Source organism: Caenorhabditis remanei, chromosome V (assembly GCF_010183535.1).
Source record: "Caenorhabditis remanei strain PX506 chromosome V, whole genome shotgun sequence".
In the NCBI taxonomy this organism is placed as follows: domain Eukaryota; kingdom Metazoa; phylum Nematoda; class Chromadorea; order Rhabditida; family Rhabditidae; genus Caenorhabditis; species Caenorhabditis remanei.
Genome location: NC_071332.1, coordinates 21516891 through 21535144, shown reverse-complemented (window position 1 = coordinate 21535144; position 18254 = coordinate 21516891). Strand labels below are relative to the sequence as shown.

Below are 18254 nucleotides of genomic sequence, written 5' to 3'. Positions count from 1 at the left end.
AAAAAATCGATTTTTTGGGCAAATTTTGAGCGAAACCGACTGATTCGCTGGGCCGACGGAAAAATCGATTTTCATCGAAATTTCCTCCGGAAGCCAGTAAACCTGGTCAGATGCACCAAATGTGGCCATCTCTTCTGTCTCCCGAGGGGGGACGGAAGGCCGCCGGTAAGAGCCGAGTGAGATGTACATGTTCTCGCAATTATTCCTTCTTTTTAGGTGGTTCAGAGGTATTAGAAGGTGCCCATTTGTAAGGAATAACACGTGTTTATAGATAACAGGTTTATTAGGATAAAAAGCATGTCCAACGAGGGACTGCATTAAAAACCTATACCGGTTATCTCCTTTACAGAAAATAGAGTTAAAGGGGAAAAGGTTCGTAGAGGACTAGAAGAATACCCGAGGTGATTCTCCTAAAAGGAGAAGAACCGAGGGATTCGCCGAGTGCTCGACTACAACTTCTCCAACAAATCTACAATAAAATGGGGAAAAACTCAACAACAGAATCTAACAAAAAGGGAAAGTTAGAAGACTGAATGAATTATGATTTAGGCCAAAGGTCGATGACGGTCGGCTACGGTTGCACTCGTTTCCTGTGTGTCGGCGCGGCGAGACCCATGAAGTTGTAAAGAGAGTGCGCCTTTGATTGTGGAGACGCAGACAACGATTAAGGCGGTGATTTGAATTGAAAGGGAATTACTTCCGTTTCCAATGAAGTTAAAGAAGGGGAAAAAGGGAGAAAATAACAGAAAGTAAAATATGAAATAAATGTAAACTAAATTAGAATAATTTAGTGAACAATTATTACATTTTAGTTTGGAGTGGGACAGGACCCTGATTCGGGGACCAGGAGACTGTCAACAGTCTCTCTCTGTATGCAGTAGTCGATGTAAATCAAGATGCATGCAATTCAGAAGTTCGATTAAAATGAAGAAACAGATTGAGAAGTTCCACGTGGAATTTCTCTCCGATAGTAGTAAAGTAGACATCAATTTCTATCCATCGTTAACACAGTGCTTGAATTTCGAATTGAAAAAATTGGAAGAACATTTGGATGACTTGTATATGTGCATTGCAAACGGCTTGTATATTTCGAGAAACTGGAGTCCAAATGTTAAACATATCGGTCATGATATGTGGTGGCCGTTGTAAGTTTAAAAAATGTTTGGATATGAAGAACATTTATAAGCATACTTGCAAACCGGGCCGGCTCGTAACTCGCGTAAAACTCAATCTTATGAGCTCAAAAATATACCAAAATGTAGATCTCAGTGAGTTCTATGTCTGTGGCCTACTACGGACCTTACGGTTATTTGCATACTTGTCAAATGAGGGGCCTGGTCCCGGGCCCGGGCCGGGCCGGTCCTGAAAAGCTTCGGCCCGGGCCCGGCCCCTTAGGCCCCTCTTTTCAGGGATATGGAATTATTGAGAAAAATTTTCAAAGTTTTTCCGAAAATTCAATTTTTCAGGGGGAAAAATTTCCCAATTTACTCGTTTTTACACTTATTTAATGATGATTTAGTATATTTTTCGAGGTCAAATCTGATTTTTTTCCCAGAATAATCTATGTGTTTTCGTGAGTTCATTTTCATATCGAAAGAGTATAAAAATTTGGTCGAAACCCCCCCTGAGATCGAGCGGCGAAACAGTTTGGGCATTTCTGTAGCCGTGGAAGAAGACAATAAAAACATGGCGAAAGTAATTATATTATAAAACTTGAAAAAAAATTCTTTGAAAATTTTCTTTCGATATGAAAATATACTCAGACACACATACATTATTCTATGAAAAAATCAGAATTGAACTTAGTCCACCTTTACCTAAATTCGAAAAAAAAATTGAAAAAAAAATTCCCCCCAAAAGACGGCCCTTGACAAGTATGGTTATTTGTTAATATGCCGCGGGCCGGGCTAGAATGGCTTTTTTGGTCATTTTCGCGTTTTTTGGCACTTTTTCCCGGTCCGAGACATATTAACAAATAGCCAGGCCCGTAGTAGGTCACGAACATAGATCTAGCCGAGATCTGCATTTTGGTATATTTTTCAACTCATAATATTGAGTTTGACGCGAGTTACGAGCTGTTTATAAGAATAAATAGGAAATTTTTTAAATTTCTAAATAAATTTCTTTTTCAAAAATTCTCTATTTTCAGTAGTGCCACCTGGCTGTGGAAATTTCGTCCGATTGTATACTATTCAACTGATTTGGCTGCCTCGACTCTAACTTGGGTTAGATTTCTATCCGAGTTATTCTCTGCTCAACCAACATCTCTATCTCTCACTTTTAACTGTTTCAATACGGAAGAAATTGATAGAATCATGGATTGCCACTGCTTGGTTACAAGTTTTGAAATTGATAGTGATAGCAATCAAGAAGTAGATCAAAAACTTGCGCTTTCAATTCTAGAACGTCAAAATGCCACGAAAGAGCTAAAGATATCTTTGAAACCTACTAACGAGACTTTTCAATTCGATCTCAACTCTCTCCGCAACATTCCAGAGTTTCTAGAAATTGGATATTCGTTTTGGGTCAAGTGGGAACAGGTTCTCGATCTGAGATCTAATGCCAATTATATTCTGAGATCGAACTTTTCAAATGTTCATTTCAAAGACTTGATTGAGAAATGGAAGGATGGCTGGACACCGAAATGGAATCGGATTATGATTGAAGCTAACGAAATTCTGGATATCGACTCATGGATTAATGATCCAGTAATTAATATCGGTCAAGAAGATTTGGGAAACATCAGAAGTTTAATAACTGAGTAAGTTTTTGTCTCGTGTTGAAGGCAGCCTTATTCATACTTTCAAACCGGGCGGGGTGTAACTTGCTTGAAGCTCCATATTATGAGCTGAAAAGTATACCAAAATGTAGGTCTCAACGAGATCTATGGTACTGACATACTACATTCGGGCCGGATAGCTCTTATAAGGATTTTCATGGGATCACGAATGAACAAGAATATAACACAGTCACAGCATGACGAGGCGCCTCTTACAGTACCGGACAAAAAGGTATCAATTTTTGTCTTTTTCAGTTGAAAATGCCCAACTTTGAGAGTGTGTCATAGTGAAACTAACTGTCCCACAAAATAACTTTTTACAGGAACACACAGATCAAAAGTAGACCTTCATTTTTGTAGTTGGCAATTTTTTTGTACGGACACTCCCTAGTGAGTTATGGTCATTTTAAGGAGACAGCTCAAAAATCGCACTATTTTGCACTAAAATTGGTCGATTTGAGGGAGAAATAACTATGACGGTATGTAACTTGCTAGGGATTGTCCGTGCAAAAAAGTTGATAACTACAAAAATGGAGTTTTATTCTTGCTCTGTTCGATACCATAAAAATTTGTTTTGTGGGACAGTTACTTTTACTATAGAACACTCTCAAAGTTGGACATTTTCAACTGAAAAAAAGCAAAAGTTGATATCTTTTTGTCCGGTACTGTATGTCATTCTGTGCATAGTTCCTATTCTGGGCTCGCGAACACTCAGCGGGTGGGGTCATAGTACGGTTTGCAGTTCTCTCAGACCTGCAAAGCTCAAAAACAGTATCTGATATCTTTTCAATTAGCATATCATTCCAGGGGCAGCCTTTAAACCCACCCGGAAAGTGTAAGCAAACTAATAATCTAGAAATACCGTACTTGCGACCCGGGCGGAGGGTGTTAATCGATTCAAACTGAGTTTTATGAACTGAAAAATGTACCAAAATGTAGATCTCGACGAATTCTATGTCCGTGACTTACTATAGGTTGTTAATATTCCGCGGGCCGGTCTAGAATAACTTTTTTGGCATATTCCGTGTCGTATGGATAATGTGCAGTCGCAGGCCTCCGGCTAGAAAAACTTTACAAGAAAAAAATTTACAAAATCCCATTTTGTCAAGCAGAAGAAATGTGGTTCCCTAGCAGGAATCTTCACCATCCGCGTAACTCGCTTGAAACTGAGTTTCATGATCGGAAAAATATACCAAAATGCAGATGAGTTCTATGACTGTGACCTACGCTGGGTGGCTGTTCGGTAATGTACCGCGGACCGGCTTAGAATGGCTTTTTGACCATTTTTTGGGTTTTTTCAGACATTTTCCCCGTATTGTTATTATGTAGAATCTCACTGGAGAGACTTTTCTAGAATACCTTTTGTGGCTCTAGTACTTTGACCTAGTCACCGGTCTTTGCCTGAAGGTAGCTCAAGAAGGCTAAATAGAGAAATCTCCAGGATTAACATTGTTTCGTACTGTGATAATTCATGATATCTCTTGATATTATTTTTAGGACGGAATGATTTCATCAGGAAATCCGACCCGTGGGATAATAACTATCTGCCATCCGACCCCGTAGTATGTCACAAATATAGTACTCGCCAAGATCTACATTTGAAACATGTACCAAAATGTAGATCTCGACGAATTCTATGTCCGTGACATACAACGGCTCGGGTTTTTTTGCCATTTTTTGGCTCTTTAGAGAGCTACGCGTCGACCCGGTTTGTAAGAATCCATAAGTGCTCACTGCTAAATAACTGCAAAAAAACCTTTTTTCCAGAAACCAAATAATGCATGCGTACAAGTTTCAATTCAAAGTAAGATTTCCGTATGGAGCTATAATCAAAAACGGATATCACATAACTCGTCAGGACAAATCGATTGCAACGGTTACTGTGGAGAATAATAAGATAGGATGGTTCATTCTTCAATCTGCTGAACCTGATGACGTATTCATGGTTTATTCACATCTCAGAACTTATCAGTGTAATGATCCACCGGGCGTACCGTCTGTTTCATATTACCCCGCTCGAGAGACACCTCTAATGTAGGCGTCTGTTGACTCAAAGACTCTGCAGCATCTTTTCTGTTTTCTTTAAATACTGTGCACCAAATGAAGACTTGTATTTTTTTTTTGGAGTTTGAAAGATTTCGAAACGAAAACTGTGAATTTTTATTGATTGATCAATATATACATAAAAATTAAATTTGAACAACGTACAGGTGTTAACGACTTTTGAAAAATACATTTTTGTATAGATCAAAACCAGGGCTACATTTTCGTAGTTGGAAGTTTTTTGATAGCTCCGCCCACTTTTGAGATACAGGCGGTCAAAGTTAGGTGGTGAGGAAGAGAGACGCAGAGAAAGCAGACGCACTCGCTTCTCTGCGTCTCTCTCTCGCCCCCGCAGCTGTGGAGGTTGTCGCTTGACTTTAAAGGCGCATATCTCAAAAGTGGGCGGAGCTATCAAAAAACTTCCAACTACAAAAATGTAGCCCTGATTTTGATCTACACGCTCATGTAAAAATCAATTGGCTCCGATCAAAACGTACTCCGTGATGGCGTCTTAAAGTTGGGTTACAAAATCTCCGTTTCAAAGCCCTCGTCCACTGTCATACACGAATTTTTCAAAATAGCAGCCATTTTTTTTGGACGGCAGCAACGGATGCATTCTGAAATAATAATAATTATTATTTGATGCCCTTTTAAGACAAACTAACCAATAAAAAACTCTCGATAACTGCTGACAATAATAAGAACCGCCAGGGGGTCTAGAATCGGATAAATCGATATACTGATAGCGGATATTTGCACCAAAAACTTTGGAGATAAGCCGAATAGTGGGATTATAATAATTATAGTTATCGGGAGGAACATAAAAATTAATGGGATGCAGGACTGGAAAAACTTTTTTTAAAATTTTGGTTTTTTTCTTCAACTTTGAAACATTGCAGTGACGTTATTTTCAGTGCAAACTTTAATATTTTTATAAGAATGTGTAGATCAAAACCAGGGCTACATTTTTGTAGTTGGAAATATTTTGATAGCTATTCACGTTCTCGAGATACGGGCGGTCAAAGTTGAGTAACTGAAGATTAAGGTGGAAAAGAGACGCAGAGAACCGAGAGCGCCCTCTTTCTCTGCGTCTCTCCCTCCTTGCAGGCAGGCACCTCACTTTGACCGCCTGTATCTCAAAAGTGGGCGGAGCTATCAAAAAACTTCCAACTGCAAAAATGTAGCTCTTGTTTTGATCTACTCACTCATATAAAAATATTAAAGTTTGCAGGGAAAATCAAGCAACGGCAAAGCTTGAAAGTTGGGTGGTTTTTCATATTTTTGACATTTTTTTTTTCAATTTTTTTTTTAAATAGCAAGAACGCTCCATTGAACCCTACCTGTGTGACCAAAGCCACAAAAATCTGTCGATTAAACTTCTCGTTCTCCTCATTTTGTTCCAATCGACTTTTTGAGAATTGATAAGTCTTAAAGGCGCAGTATACCGTAATAAAACCGAAAATTAACATCAAAATCATCACATTTACAATCAGAAGCAACGTTTTCAGATTCCAATCGATACTTTTATTGGCGGTCTCCGTGTAGAATTGAATCCCAATAAATTCGACTTCTTCAATGTTAGTATGGAACTCGGTTTTCAGGGTTTCTCTGGAAACTGGGAATATGGTACTAGATCAAATAATATATATTCTTGTAGATCAAATCAAGAGCTTCATTTTTCATGTTGACCGTTTTTTGGTAGCTCCGCCCACTTCTGACATACAAGCCTTCAAAGCTTCGGCTTCACTTGGCTTCATTCTAGACGCCACTTTTGGAAAGCCCATATCTCAAAAGTGGGCGGAGCTATCAAAAAGTGGTCAACTACAAAAATGAAGCCCTTGAAATTCTCTATAAGCTCATATAATTTTCATATACCCACCTCATCACACTCTCCATCTCCGTTGTTCTTCTCGCCAGAAACGCAGTCAGAACTCCATAATCGACGGCGACAACTAAAATACCTGAAAGCCAACACGCCAGGTACTTTCCAGAAAAATAAATTATCATTTTTGGTCTGTAATCCCAAACATACAATGGAGCGCATTTGCAGAGTCAGGGCAACTCACTTGCAAATCAGACAGTATCTATAGATGAATTGAACGGCGATGAGATACATTAGGATACCGATTGATGTGGAGTACATGCCTGGGAATTGAGAATTTAATTTGACACTTTAAATATCTAAATAGAGCAAGTCAAGAGCTACATTTTTGTAGTTAAACACTTTTTGATAGCTCCGCCCACTTTCGAGATACAAGGGGTTTAAGATTACCAAACTTTGAAACGTTACCGTGGCGTCACTTTTTGTTGGAGCATGAAGATTTTTATATGAGTGTGTAGATCAAAACCAGGGCTACATTTTTGTAGTTGAAAGTTTTTTGATAGCTATTCACGCTTTTGAGATACGGGCGGACAAAGTTATGTGTCTGCCAGGCGGTGGCAGGAGCGAGGGAGAGACGCAGAGAAAGAGGGCGCTCTAGCTTCTCTGTGTCTCCTCTCTTGCCGCCTAACTTTGACCGCCCGTATCTCGAGAACGTGAAGTGCTATCAAAAAACTTCCAACTACAAAAATATAGCCCTGGTTTTGATCTACACACTCATATAAAAAGCAATATGATCCAACAAGAACTGAAATCATGGCAACATTTCGAAGTTTGGTAATCTTAAACCACCTATATCTCAAAAGTGGGTGGAGCTATCAAAAAATGGTCAACTACAAAAATGTAGCTCTTGACTTAATCTAGAGGCTCATATAGTTCTCAGGTCCCTACACTCACAAACAAGAGTATGCTTCCACAAATCATATCGCAACGGATTCTCCCTCCTCACAAATATAATATAAACCTGTCCCGACGCCACTGAAGTCGGCTCGCCGAGCCACGTGACAAGCGAGAAAATCAAGCAATAGCCGGAGAAGGTGAGCATGAGATATCGATATGCTCCAATTTTTTCGGGAGATTTGAAGAGGATGAGGAGGAAAAGGAGGGAGTTGATCGACGCGGAGATCACGAAAATTATCGATTCGAGGTTACTGTAGATGAGAGGGAGGAAGGTGTCCATAGTTGTGGTGAGATGAAGAAAAAGGTAGTAATAATGAGAAAAAGAATTATTTGGTTGGTATTTAAAACAAAAAATAGTATAATCCCTGCGGACACCTCGCTAATGACGAGAAGAAACGATGTAAAGCGAAAACAAAAAGAGAAAAGAAACAAAAATAATAATCTTTTTTTCAGGAAAGTAAATCAATCAAATTTCATCCATAAACCTTTTTCTTCCAAAACTTTCCGGCTGCGACTGAGCAAAAAAGAAATTAATTGAATTCGAAAAACCGCCATTTTTTCACATTCTCTCTCTGCGTCTCTAGTCTCTAAAGCGTGTCAATGGAGCGCGCTTGCGTTTATAGACTTTTTTCGTTTTATTATTATTTTACAGCAGATTTTCAGTGGTTTTCAACCGATTTCACCGCAATTTTTTGCGTTTTTCGAGTTTAAATACTGAAAAATAACAATTTCAAACCTATTTTGATCTTAAAAATGTAAAATTTTCCTATAAAAATCGGATTTTCAGAGCTAACACGGAAAAATTGATTTCGGCTTGTTTTGCATCATTTTTTCCGTTTTTAAAGTGGTTTTTTAGGTTTAAATATAGATAAATCACTTATTTTTCATATAAAATATAAAAAATCGCGATTTTAAGTGATTTTTCATAAATAACATTGAAATGTCGTTTAAAACTTGATTTTTTCGTTATTTTCGCTTATTTTCCATCGTTTTTGACGGATTTTTTAGTCGAAAATACTGCAAAATCCGATTTTCCAGCTCCCCATCGAATGGAGGGTGACTACATCGATGAGGACTTTGTCGTCCAGGAAAAAATGTCCGAAAAACCCGCGGAAACTCTAGAAACCGTGGAAAATCCTGAAAAACTTTTCGAAAAACCAGAAAAAGACGGTGTTTCTGAGCCGAAAGGGCGGTTCAAATGGACACCGCACACATTTAAAATGGGAAAATTGAGATGGCAAATGAGGATGATGATCCGAGATAGAATGGAACAAGTTGATAAGATTATCGACGCATTCTATTGCACAAAAACCAATATTCGACATCGGAGATTCGATGAGTTGATGTGGTTTGCGAGGAGATTGGAGGAAACGCTTTTCCATAAATCTTCGAAATTCGAGATCTATGAGAAGGGAATACAGACGATTGTCACTCTCATGAATGTGTTGATGCAGGCCGATCCGGCGATGCGGCATTTGATCGATGAGAATGGTTCATTTTTTCACTTTTTTGATGAAAAAATGGGAAAAATTTGTCAAAAATTGGTCAGAAACCTGGAAAAATCAATCTAAAATCAATATATTGAGCCAAAAAACCAGAATTTTGAGTCAAAAATCCAGACTTTTCAGCCAAAAAACCAGAATTTTGAGCAAACACAACAAGATTTTGAGCCAAACACTCTGGCGCACCTGAGACGCGTTTTCAGCGATTTTTGGTTATTTTTTAATCCTTCTGGCGCACCTGAGACGCTTTTTAAGTTAAATGTTTGAGTCAAAAAACCAGAATTTTGAGCCAAGAAATTGAGATTTTGAGTTAAAAAACTAAGATTTTGAGCCAAAATTAACGTATTTTTAACAAAAAATCAGTGTTGAATAGTGGAAAATCGCATTAAAGTGTAGAAAAGTGACAAAATTTATGGTTTTTGATAAAAACTTGCGAAAAAATCATCAAAGACTACCGGAAATCGAAAAAAATCTCGAATTCTGTGCAATAATCGCGAAAAATTCATCAGAACTGAGCTGAAAATGAGAATTTCGCATTAAAAGAGCCTTCTGATGACGCGTTTTCAACGTTTTCAATGTGAAGTCGACTGTTAGACGTTCTGGCGCGCTTGAGACGCGTTTTTAATGCGAAATATAGAATTTAGGCATACTGGTGCACCTTAGACGCGTTTTCAGTGATTTTTGATAATTTTTTAATCCTTCTGGCGTACCTTAGACGCGTTTTGAACGTTTAGAACGTTTTTAATTCAAACAATCGATTTTCAGATATCTGGTGCACCTTAGACGCGTTTTCAGTGATTTTTGATAATTTTTTAATCCTTCTGGCGTACCTTAGACGCGTTTTGAACGTTTAGAACGTTTTTAATTCAAACAATCGATTTTCAGAAATCTGGTGCACCTTAGACGCGTTTTCAGTTATTTTTGATAATTTTTTAATCCTTCTGGCGTACCTTAAACGCGTTTTGAACGTTTTTAATTCGAACAATCGATTTTCAGAGATCTGGCGCACCTGAGACGCGTTTTCATCGATTTTTGATCATTTTTAAATCTTTCTGGCGCACCTTAGACGCGTTTTGAACGTTTTTAAAGCGAACAATCGAATTTTAGACATTCTGGCGCACCTGAGACGCGTTTTTAGTTACTTTTTATAGGTTTTTAGATCCACCTTGAACGCGTTGAAATTTTCGATCTGAAATCTCCAGAAATCCCTTCAAAACCTAATTTCCTGTAAAAATGGCCCAAAACTCAGTTTTTTGAGTGAAAAATCCCATTTTTTCTATAAAAATCTGTCCCAAATCACCCGAAAACCCTATTTTTCTCTTTTTTTCAGAAATTCCGTCGACAGAACAACTCGAGAAGCTGTTCACACTGAAAGCGGAACGTCATGAATTGATTGAAGATGACTATTTGGAGGATGGAGTTGCAGAGATAGAATTGATAAAAGAGGACAGATTCAGGCATACTGATCTGATTCTTGACAGAGAACCACCAGCTGAGATGATTATGGTGAGGAATTTCGGAAGGAAAAGCTGAAAATTCCTGAAAAATCGATGAAAATTCCAGAAAAATCGATGAAATTTCCGAAAAAATCGCTGAAAATCACCGGAAAAATCGATGAAATTCATAGATTTGTATCCAAAATCTTGTATTTTCTGCTAAATTCGCTTCCCGGTGGCCGAATTTTTGCAGAAACTCGGCCATCAAGCGTTCAATAGTCGAAAATCCGTGTAGATTTACGGCGTAAATCGACACTGCTATGGCATTCTTGATGGAAAAAATGCGTTTTTTTGCTGAAATTTGATAAAATTTTGGGATTTTTACTCGATTTTCGTCGATTTCTGAGTGATTTTCAACGGTTTCAAACAGATTTTTCACGAGAAATGCCAAATTTTTGATGATTTTTAACATTTTTGAGTGTGATTTCCTCAATTTATGGCGGTGTTCGATCGTTCGAACCCGATTTTTACCTCAAAATGTCAATTTTCAGCCGATTTCAGTTGATTCCTAGTGATTTTCAAGCTATTTTTGTCTATTTCCGGGCTATTTCCGATCTCAAAAACTCAGGCAACTCGATATCAATCTAATTAGACAAAATGGTAATCTAATTGTAGTAAAATGCGAGACTAACGCGACCCAGTTAGATTGACATTCCGTCTAATTAGACTAGCATTTCGTCTAATTAGACTAGCATTTTGTCTAATGCGACTCACAAACAATCTAGCTAGATTCCGTTTCAATCTAATTATTATCGCTTTTTTGAATTGAATTTTGCTGGATTTTCGTATAAAATTTTATTAAAAAATACGGAAAAATCAACAGAAAAAGAAAACTTATTGGAAAAACAACAAAACTAGAGAATAGATGTGAAATTTTTCTACAAATTTGTTTATTCCTTTGTCGTTTTGATTGGCGTTTGTCCAGTCCGTTGATTTTTTGGTGTCTGTGGAACGGGCGTGGTTGCTGGAAGACGAATGCAAATGTCTTTTGATGGTCCGATATCTGAATTTGACGATTATTTCGTTTTGCGTTGCAAACTTTCTAAAACCTTGCTCTAATGTCAAGAGTGAGACTGATGTCTGAGTGTAATTTTGGAAATCTGTTATAAATGCAGTCAAATCGGTCGTCATTGATTTTCTTGCCAGAAACTCCAGCGTTCTCTTCTCTCTTTCTTGACTCAAACAATGTGGCCACAGCTGAAAATGCACGAATTGCTACCAATATACACCGGTGCACTTACATAAGTTCCTTTCAATTCGAAACCGCCTTCTTTCGTTGTGTATTCAGTAGTTCTCCGTGCATGATCTGTTTGAACGTCATCAGATTCCTTAATTTTAACAAGAAAACCACTGTCGATCGGAGCGCTCAAAGCGAATATCATTCGAATTTTCGTCTCTTCGTCCATATTTTCGAGTTCATGAATTTTTACACGATATTCAATGATTCTGTAAAAATTAATTAGGAAATTTTATGACATCGAACTGATTTATTCTTACGTTGTATACACAAGCTATTGATTGTGAGCGTCCTCTTCGTTTCTGCCTGAAATTCTTCATACAATTTTTTGATTTTCAACGGAGATTCCGGGGGTTTTCGCTTTTTCAATCATGAAATTGTACATATTAGTTGTCTCCTCATCGCGTTCGATATTTTGTGGTTGACCGGCAGTCATTTTCTAAAAAGAATAAAAGGCATATTTTCATAGTTTTAACTTCGGGAAAATGCATTTTCATAATTGGCAAGCGTCTCAGATTCAAGACAACTCCAAAGATTTTCATCTTGCTCATCTCTTTTGTTTGATCTGAAGTCACCGTCCGAAAACTGCACAGACATGAGTAGAATTAACTGCCGCTGTTTTGACCCGTTTGCTTTTCCTCTGCACACGATTCAATATCACACCAGTTGTCAATCTTTCATGTCTCTTCGACATATTACGCTGGAAAAAAGATATTCTTAAACAACATAATTATTAGCAAATAATGAACCGAAATGATTTTTGTTCCTTAAAAACATATATTGAGGAAAATCTTGACAGTTTCAGAATTTAATACAGCGAAAAAAACAAGAATAAATGCTTGGAAAGATTATATAGGCTCAACAAATTAAAAAAATATATTTATTTAATAAAAAATAATATGCGCAAATGATTGTGATTGCGCGCACAGCGATCGCGCCTTGGAATTCGAGCTAATCTAGTTAGATTGTCTTTAGATTGGTGTTCTGTCTAATTAGACTTCGGTTGTCTAATTAGACTAACATCGAGTTGCCTGAGAATCACTGAAAATAATTTTTTGAGAACGAAATTAGCCGGAAAATTGCCAAAATAGTTTGAAAATCACCAAGAATCTGCTGAAATTGGCAAAAAAATTGGCATTTTAGGGGTGAAAAATCGATTTCAAACGATCGAAAATAGGCAGAAATTGAGGAAATGGCACTCAAAAATGTTAAATATCATAAAAAATTTGGCATTTCTCGTGAAAAATTTGTTTGAAACCGTTGAAAATTACTCAAAATGCGTTGAAAATAGCGAAAATCGAATATACATTTTTAATTTTTTGACGATTTTAACATTTTTTAGTGCTTTTTCCTCAATTTCTGGCAATTTTTGACGATTTTAACATTTTTTTAGTGCTTTTTCCTCAATTTCTGGCAATTTTTGACGATTTTAACATCTTTTAGTGCTTTTTCCTCAATTTCTGGCAATTTTTGACGATTTTCGATGGTTTGAAACCGATTTTTAACCCAGAAATACCAATTTTTGCAATTTTCAGTCGCTATTTTCAACCCCAAAAAGCGATTTTCATTGATTTTTCTCTCCAATTTTGTGCAATTCCATGTAGTCTTCCAGGCAGAACAACGACGAAAACTGGTCCGCCGTGGTCCCAACAATCGGAAAATCGTGATGGCGAGATACTCGAATCGGGAACCCGCAGAGGATCCACACATGACGATTCGAATGATTTCGTGTCCCAACACTATAAATATTGAATAATTTGTCACTTTTTTTGCCATTTTTTGTGTAAAAATTATGGATTTTCGAAGGATTTATTGATTTTTTATTAATTTTTTCAACAATTTCAGAAAAATTGATACATATATTGTCGCAACAAAAAAGTTCCGACATTTATATTTCGATAATAGAAAGGTAGAAAGGCGGAAAGACGTTATCGATTGATTTTTGATTTTTTCAAATTTTTCAAAAAAAAACTTCAAAAAAAAGAAATTTAAGAAAGAGTCGGCGTCTGATGAACTGAATCCACTTGAACTGTTGAGGAGACCAAATTTGTGTTGCGAGCGTCGATAAAGTCAAGATCCGGACAATCGATGGAGAGCGGCGTCCTGGAAATTGGGAAATTAGGCCACGCCCACTTTTATTGGCTGAAAATCGGTTAAAATCAGCTAAAACTGTCTTAAAAGCGCCGGAAAGCGACTAAGACAAGTAAAAATGTCTGAAAATCACAAAAATAGTTAAAATCGAGTTTTTTTTTTCAATTTTAACGCTCTATTGACAACTCACCTCTCCTGCATTCGTAACTCCGCCCCCTTTTACCCCCACTTCTCAATTTTTGGTACATATACCAAACAGACCAAGGGCTACATTTTTGTAGTTGACAACTTTTTGATAGCTCCGCCCACTTTTGAGATATAGCTAGTGGGAATTGAAAAATGCTGAAAATTCAAAAAGTGGGCGGAGTTATCAAAAAGTTGTCAACTACAAAAATGTAGCCCTGGGTCTGTTTGGTGTATGTACCAAAAACTGAACTAATGGGGTAAAAGGGGGCGGAGCTACGGGTGCTGGAGAGGTGAATTGTCAATGGAGCGCGTTTGCAATCGTTGTTTTTGGATTTTAGATTTTTTTTGATAATTTTAAACTAGTTTTTTGGTGTTTTTGAGGGTCAGAAACATATTCTAGGTAAACTTTAAGTATTTAATCAATAGAGCGCATTTTCTACCGATTAAAATTCAAATTTCGAGAATTTCAACCGATTTTTACCGATTTCAGTGATTTTTCGCATGTTTTCGATAGATTTAAGCCGATTTTTGTGATATTCAGTCATTCTTTGTCAATTTTAGTCTTTTTCCTGCGGTTTTGAGGCAGTTTTATGAATATTATCAATGGAGCGCACTTTCTACCGGATAATATTCGAATTTCGAGTTTTTCAACCGGTTTTAGCCAATTTTCGCATGTTTTCAAACCATTTCTGCCAATTTTTTGGGTTTTTCCGGCATTTTTAGGTAAGTTATCGATAGAGCGCACTTTCTGCTGGTTAAAATTCGAATTTCGAGTTTTTCAACCGATTTTACCCATTTTTTATCAATTTTCTATATTTTCCCTGTGTTTTAAAGCTAAATGAATAAAGTGGCTAAAACTAGATAAATCTCAGTCATTTGTTTCATTTTTTCTCAACAGAGCGCACTTTCTACCGATTGAAATTCAAATTTCGAGAATTTCAAACGATTTTTACCGATTTCAGCGATTTTTGCATGTTTTCGAAAGATTTCAGCCGATTTTTTGTGATTTTCGGGTATTTAAAAGTATATTTTTGCAAATTCTAACCGTTTTTTCATTGTTTTTCATCAATTTTTCGAGTATTTCATGCAGATTATCAACAGAGCGCACTTACTTATCCCTGTGCTGTGTGATCATAACGTGTGGAATATTACTGTGACGTCGCACACTTTTCCGTTTACAACACCCACAACTCATCCAACAGTACAGTATGACGATTGCGATTAGAGCGAGAGTGACGACGACTGACGAGAAGACGATTAGGACGAGATTGAACTCGCCGACGTCCAGAGACCACTCCTGGATCATCTGGAATGTGGGAAAAGTGGGTAAGGAAGGGAAAAATAAGAAAAATGACCAAAAAATTCGAGAAATTCAGCAAAAATTGGCCTAATTAGGGTCCCTAATTGCTCTAAAAAGTGCCTCAAAAAGAGAAAATGAGTTCGAAACGAAAAAGTTCAAGTCTTCTTTTGGAATGTCATTCAAAAGTTGAGTCAACTTTAGAAAAATGTTGAAAAAGAAAAGAAAATGGTCCCGAGGGGTTTCTGGGAACTGCAGGGCCTGCAGTACTTTTTTGAGGGACTCTTGGAGATGGGGGGAACGCGTCGGATGGAGAGATGGACAGATTCTGAGTTTGTGACTGGAAAGCTGAATTTACAAGGATTCTGAATCAATTTTCAAAATTCAAATCGGTCGAAAATTGGCAGAGATAGGAAGGCAACAGTATCTAACGGGGGAAAACGAGGTTACATGCTGCGTTGCGGTCGCGCAGCGGCTACTAAAAAAAGTGGAAACCATAGAAAAGTTACATGTCTGGAAAGCTGAAATCTTGAGGATTCTGAATGCTTTCAGAATTCAAATAGGTGGAAAACTCGCCGAGATATGAAGGACTTTGTGAGGCGCGCTTTTCTAGTCCTGCCGATGGTAGCCCTTAACCTTGAAGGGAACAGGTAGGAAATAAGTTTTTGTTTCAATTCGTATATGACTAAAAAGCTAAATTCACGAGGATTCTGAATCAGTTTTCAGAATTCGAATCGGTCGAAAATTGGTAGAGATAGGAAGGCAAAAGTATCTAACGGAGCAAACGAGGTTACAGAATTCATCGGCGTTGCGGTTGCGCAGCGGCTACTTAAAAAAGTGCAAACCATATAAAAGTTACATGCCTGGAAAGCTGAAATCTTGAGGATTCTGAATCTGCTTTCAAATTCTTTTTAAGTTGAAAACTCGGTGAGATAGAGGGCATTGAATATGGCCGACTGTTTAGTCTCTTGAAGAAGGAATGAGGTGGAAGGGCGTTTTCGGGTTGGAGACAATCGCATACACGGGTTTCAAAAATGGGACAGAGAAGGGAAGGTTATAAGGATTCTGAATCAGTTTTCAGAATTTCGATAGGTGGAAAACTCGCCGAGATATGAAGGACTTTGTGAGGCGCGCTTTTCTAGTCCTGCCGATGGTAGCCCTTAACCTTGACGGGAACTGGCAGGAAATAAGTTTTTTGTTACAATTTTTATATGACTGAAGCTGAATTCACGAGGATTCTGAATCAGTTTTCAGAATTCAAATCGGTCGAAAATTGGCAGAGATAGGAAGGCAAAAGTATCTAACGGAGCAAACGAGGTTACAGAATTCATCGGCGTTGCGGTTGCGCAGCGACTACTTAAAAAAGTGCAAACCATATAAAAGTTACATGCCTGGAAAGCTGAAATCTTGAGGATTCTGAATCAATCTTCAGATTCTCTGTAGCTCAAAAGATTGCTGAGATAGCGCGTTTTGAGTGTCGAGGTGTGTACCTGCTTATTAGCACCCACTCTTTCCCCCTAAACATGTCTACTCTTTTCGTGGGAATTCGAAATTCCTTCAATTTTCCAAATTCTCACGCCTTCAGTCATCTGACATAAAACAACAACATAATGTATACACTGATTACCGGTTACTAAGCTAAAAGTGCGGTAGAGCGCTGTTGCTGTCCCCCTCTTTCAGGTCGCCGACCTTAACGCGCCCACAGCGCGCCAGGGAAGGCAGCTACGAAAAAGTGCTCAACTACAAAAGTGTAGTTTAAGACATTATCTATCGATTGGTATAAGAATTTCGAGTTTTTAAGGCCAGGAGTGGATCTGGAAGTGAGAAATAGGTCAGAAGTTCAAAAAACTCGAGTCAAAAAGTTTTAAAAGCGGAATATACTCGGATTATTATGAATTCATTTTTATCTGTGCATGGGAAGACCGCGCCGCACTCGCGCGGCGGCCACGCCCATTTTTTTCGACAGTGTTCAAAATGGAACGCAGCGTTAAAATGGGAGTGGGCGTGGCCGTCGCGCGAGTGCGGCGCGGTCTTCCCATGCACAGATAAAAATGAATTCATAATACCGCAAACTAAACCGTGTGGAGAGTTTTGAAGGGAAGAAACATCGGCAAGTAGAAAAAAAAAAGTTGGCGGGAAAAAGAGCAAACATTCTCTCTTCTCCCGAGAGCTCTTTCCCACACGGAGCCCCCTTTTCTCTCTTTCTCTGCGTCTCTTTGGGTCTCAATACTCTCTCGCTCTCTCACTGGTAGTAAAGGTATATCATTTACGAAGAGATCAGAGGGAAAATTGAGAGAGATTTAGATATCTCTTGTTGGAGGCGGCGGATGGCATACGGACAACAGTTGTGGCTCCGCTGGAGGGGAGTGAGCACCTGGAGATGCGCCGCAAAAGCGACGGGAAACTGGGAAAAAGTGGGAAACTGGAGAGTTTTGAGTGTGAAAAATGGAGAAAAACTGTGTTTTCAGATTGTGAGAAAATTTGAGCGAAATCGATGCGAGTTGAAGGAAGTTACGGCCAGTTGAAGGTTGAAACATGTCCCCTAAGTTTAAGATCCCATCGTGAATCCCCAACTTGCTCCAATCATAATAAAATTTACACCAATAGATAGAACAAATCTTTAACTGCATTTTTGCAGTTTACCACTTTTTTCTAGACCCAATCCCTATGGAGTTATAACTAGTTATATCATGTCAACCTCATCTTGAATTGAAAATCCGACAAACACCCGTAGCTCCGCCCCTTTTAATCCCTACTTCCCAATTTTTGGTACGTACACCAAACAAACCAAGGGCTACATTTTCCTAGTTGACAACGTTTTTGTAGCTCCGGCCATTTTTGAGA

At 38.1% G+C, this 18254-nt stretch overlaps 5 protein-coding genes across 5 annotated transcripts; 2 read left to right on the top strand and 3 right to left on the bottom strand.

The window, feature by feature from the left end:
* Positions 1–924: 924 nt before the first annotated feature.
* GCK72_021843 (uncharacterized protein) lies at positions 925–4817 on the top strand (the record flags this gene model as incomplete). The annotated part of the gene is made up of 3 exons (XM_053734529.1): positions 925–1145; positions 2150–2761; positions 4547–4817. The coding sequence occupies 3 exons, from the start codon at positions 925–927 to the stop codon at positions 4815–4817; spliced, it is 1104 nt and encodes a 367-aa protein (XP_053583442.1).
* Positions 4818–5344: 527 nt separating this feature from the next.
* GCK72_021842 (uncharacterized protein) lies at positions 5345–7881 on the bottom strand (the record flags this gene model as incomplete). Its single annotated transcript, XM_053734528.1, has 6 exons — positions 5345–5439; positions 5488–5665; positions 6163–6430; positions 6702–6836; positions 6889–6967; positions 7599–7881. 6 exons carry the CDS (start codon positions 7879–7881, stop codon positions 5345–5347), a joined length of 1038 nt encoding a protein of 345 aa, XP_053583441.1.
* Positions 7882–8650: 769 nt separating this feature from the next.
* GCK72_021840 (uncharacterized protein) lies at positions 8651–13592 on the top strand (the record flags this gene model as incomplete). Its single annotated transcript, XM_053734527.1, has 3 exons — positions 8651–9092; positions 10434–10609; positions 13449–13592. 3 exons carry the CDS (start codon positions 8651–8653, stop codon positions 13590–13592), a joined length of 762 nt encoding a protein of 253 aa, XP_053583440.1.
* Positions 11490–12005, bottom strand: GCK72_021841 (uncharacterized protein; the record flags this gene model as incomplete). Its single annotated transcript, XM_003095780.2, has 3 exons — positions 11490–11602; positions 11649–11796; positions 11841–12005. The coding sequence occupies 3 exons, from the start codon at positions 12003–12005 to the stop codon at positions 11490–11492; spliced, it is 426 nt and encodes a 141-aa protein (XP_003095828.2).
* Positions 13593–13824: 232 nt separating the features above from the next.
* GCK72_021839 (uncharacterized protein) lies at positions 13825–15419 on the bottom strand (the record flags this gene model as incomplete). Its single annotated transcript, XM_053734526.1, has 2 exons — positions 13825–13939; positions 15226–15419. The coding sequence occupies 2 exons, from the start codon at positions 15417–15419 to the stop codon at positions 13825–13827; spliced, it is 309 nt and encodes a 102-aa protein (XP_053583439.1).
* Between the last annotated feature and the right edge of the window lie 2835 nt (positions 15420–18254).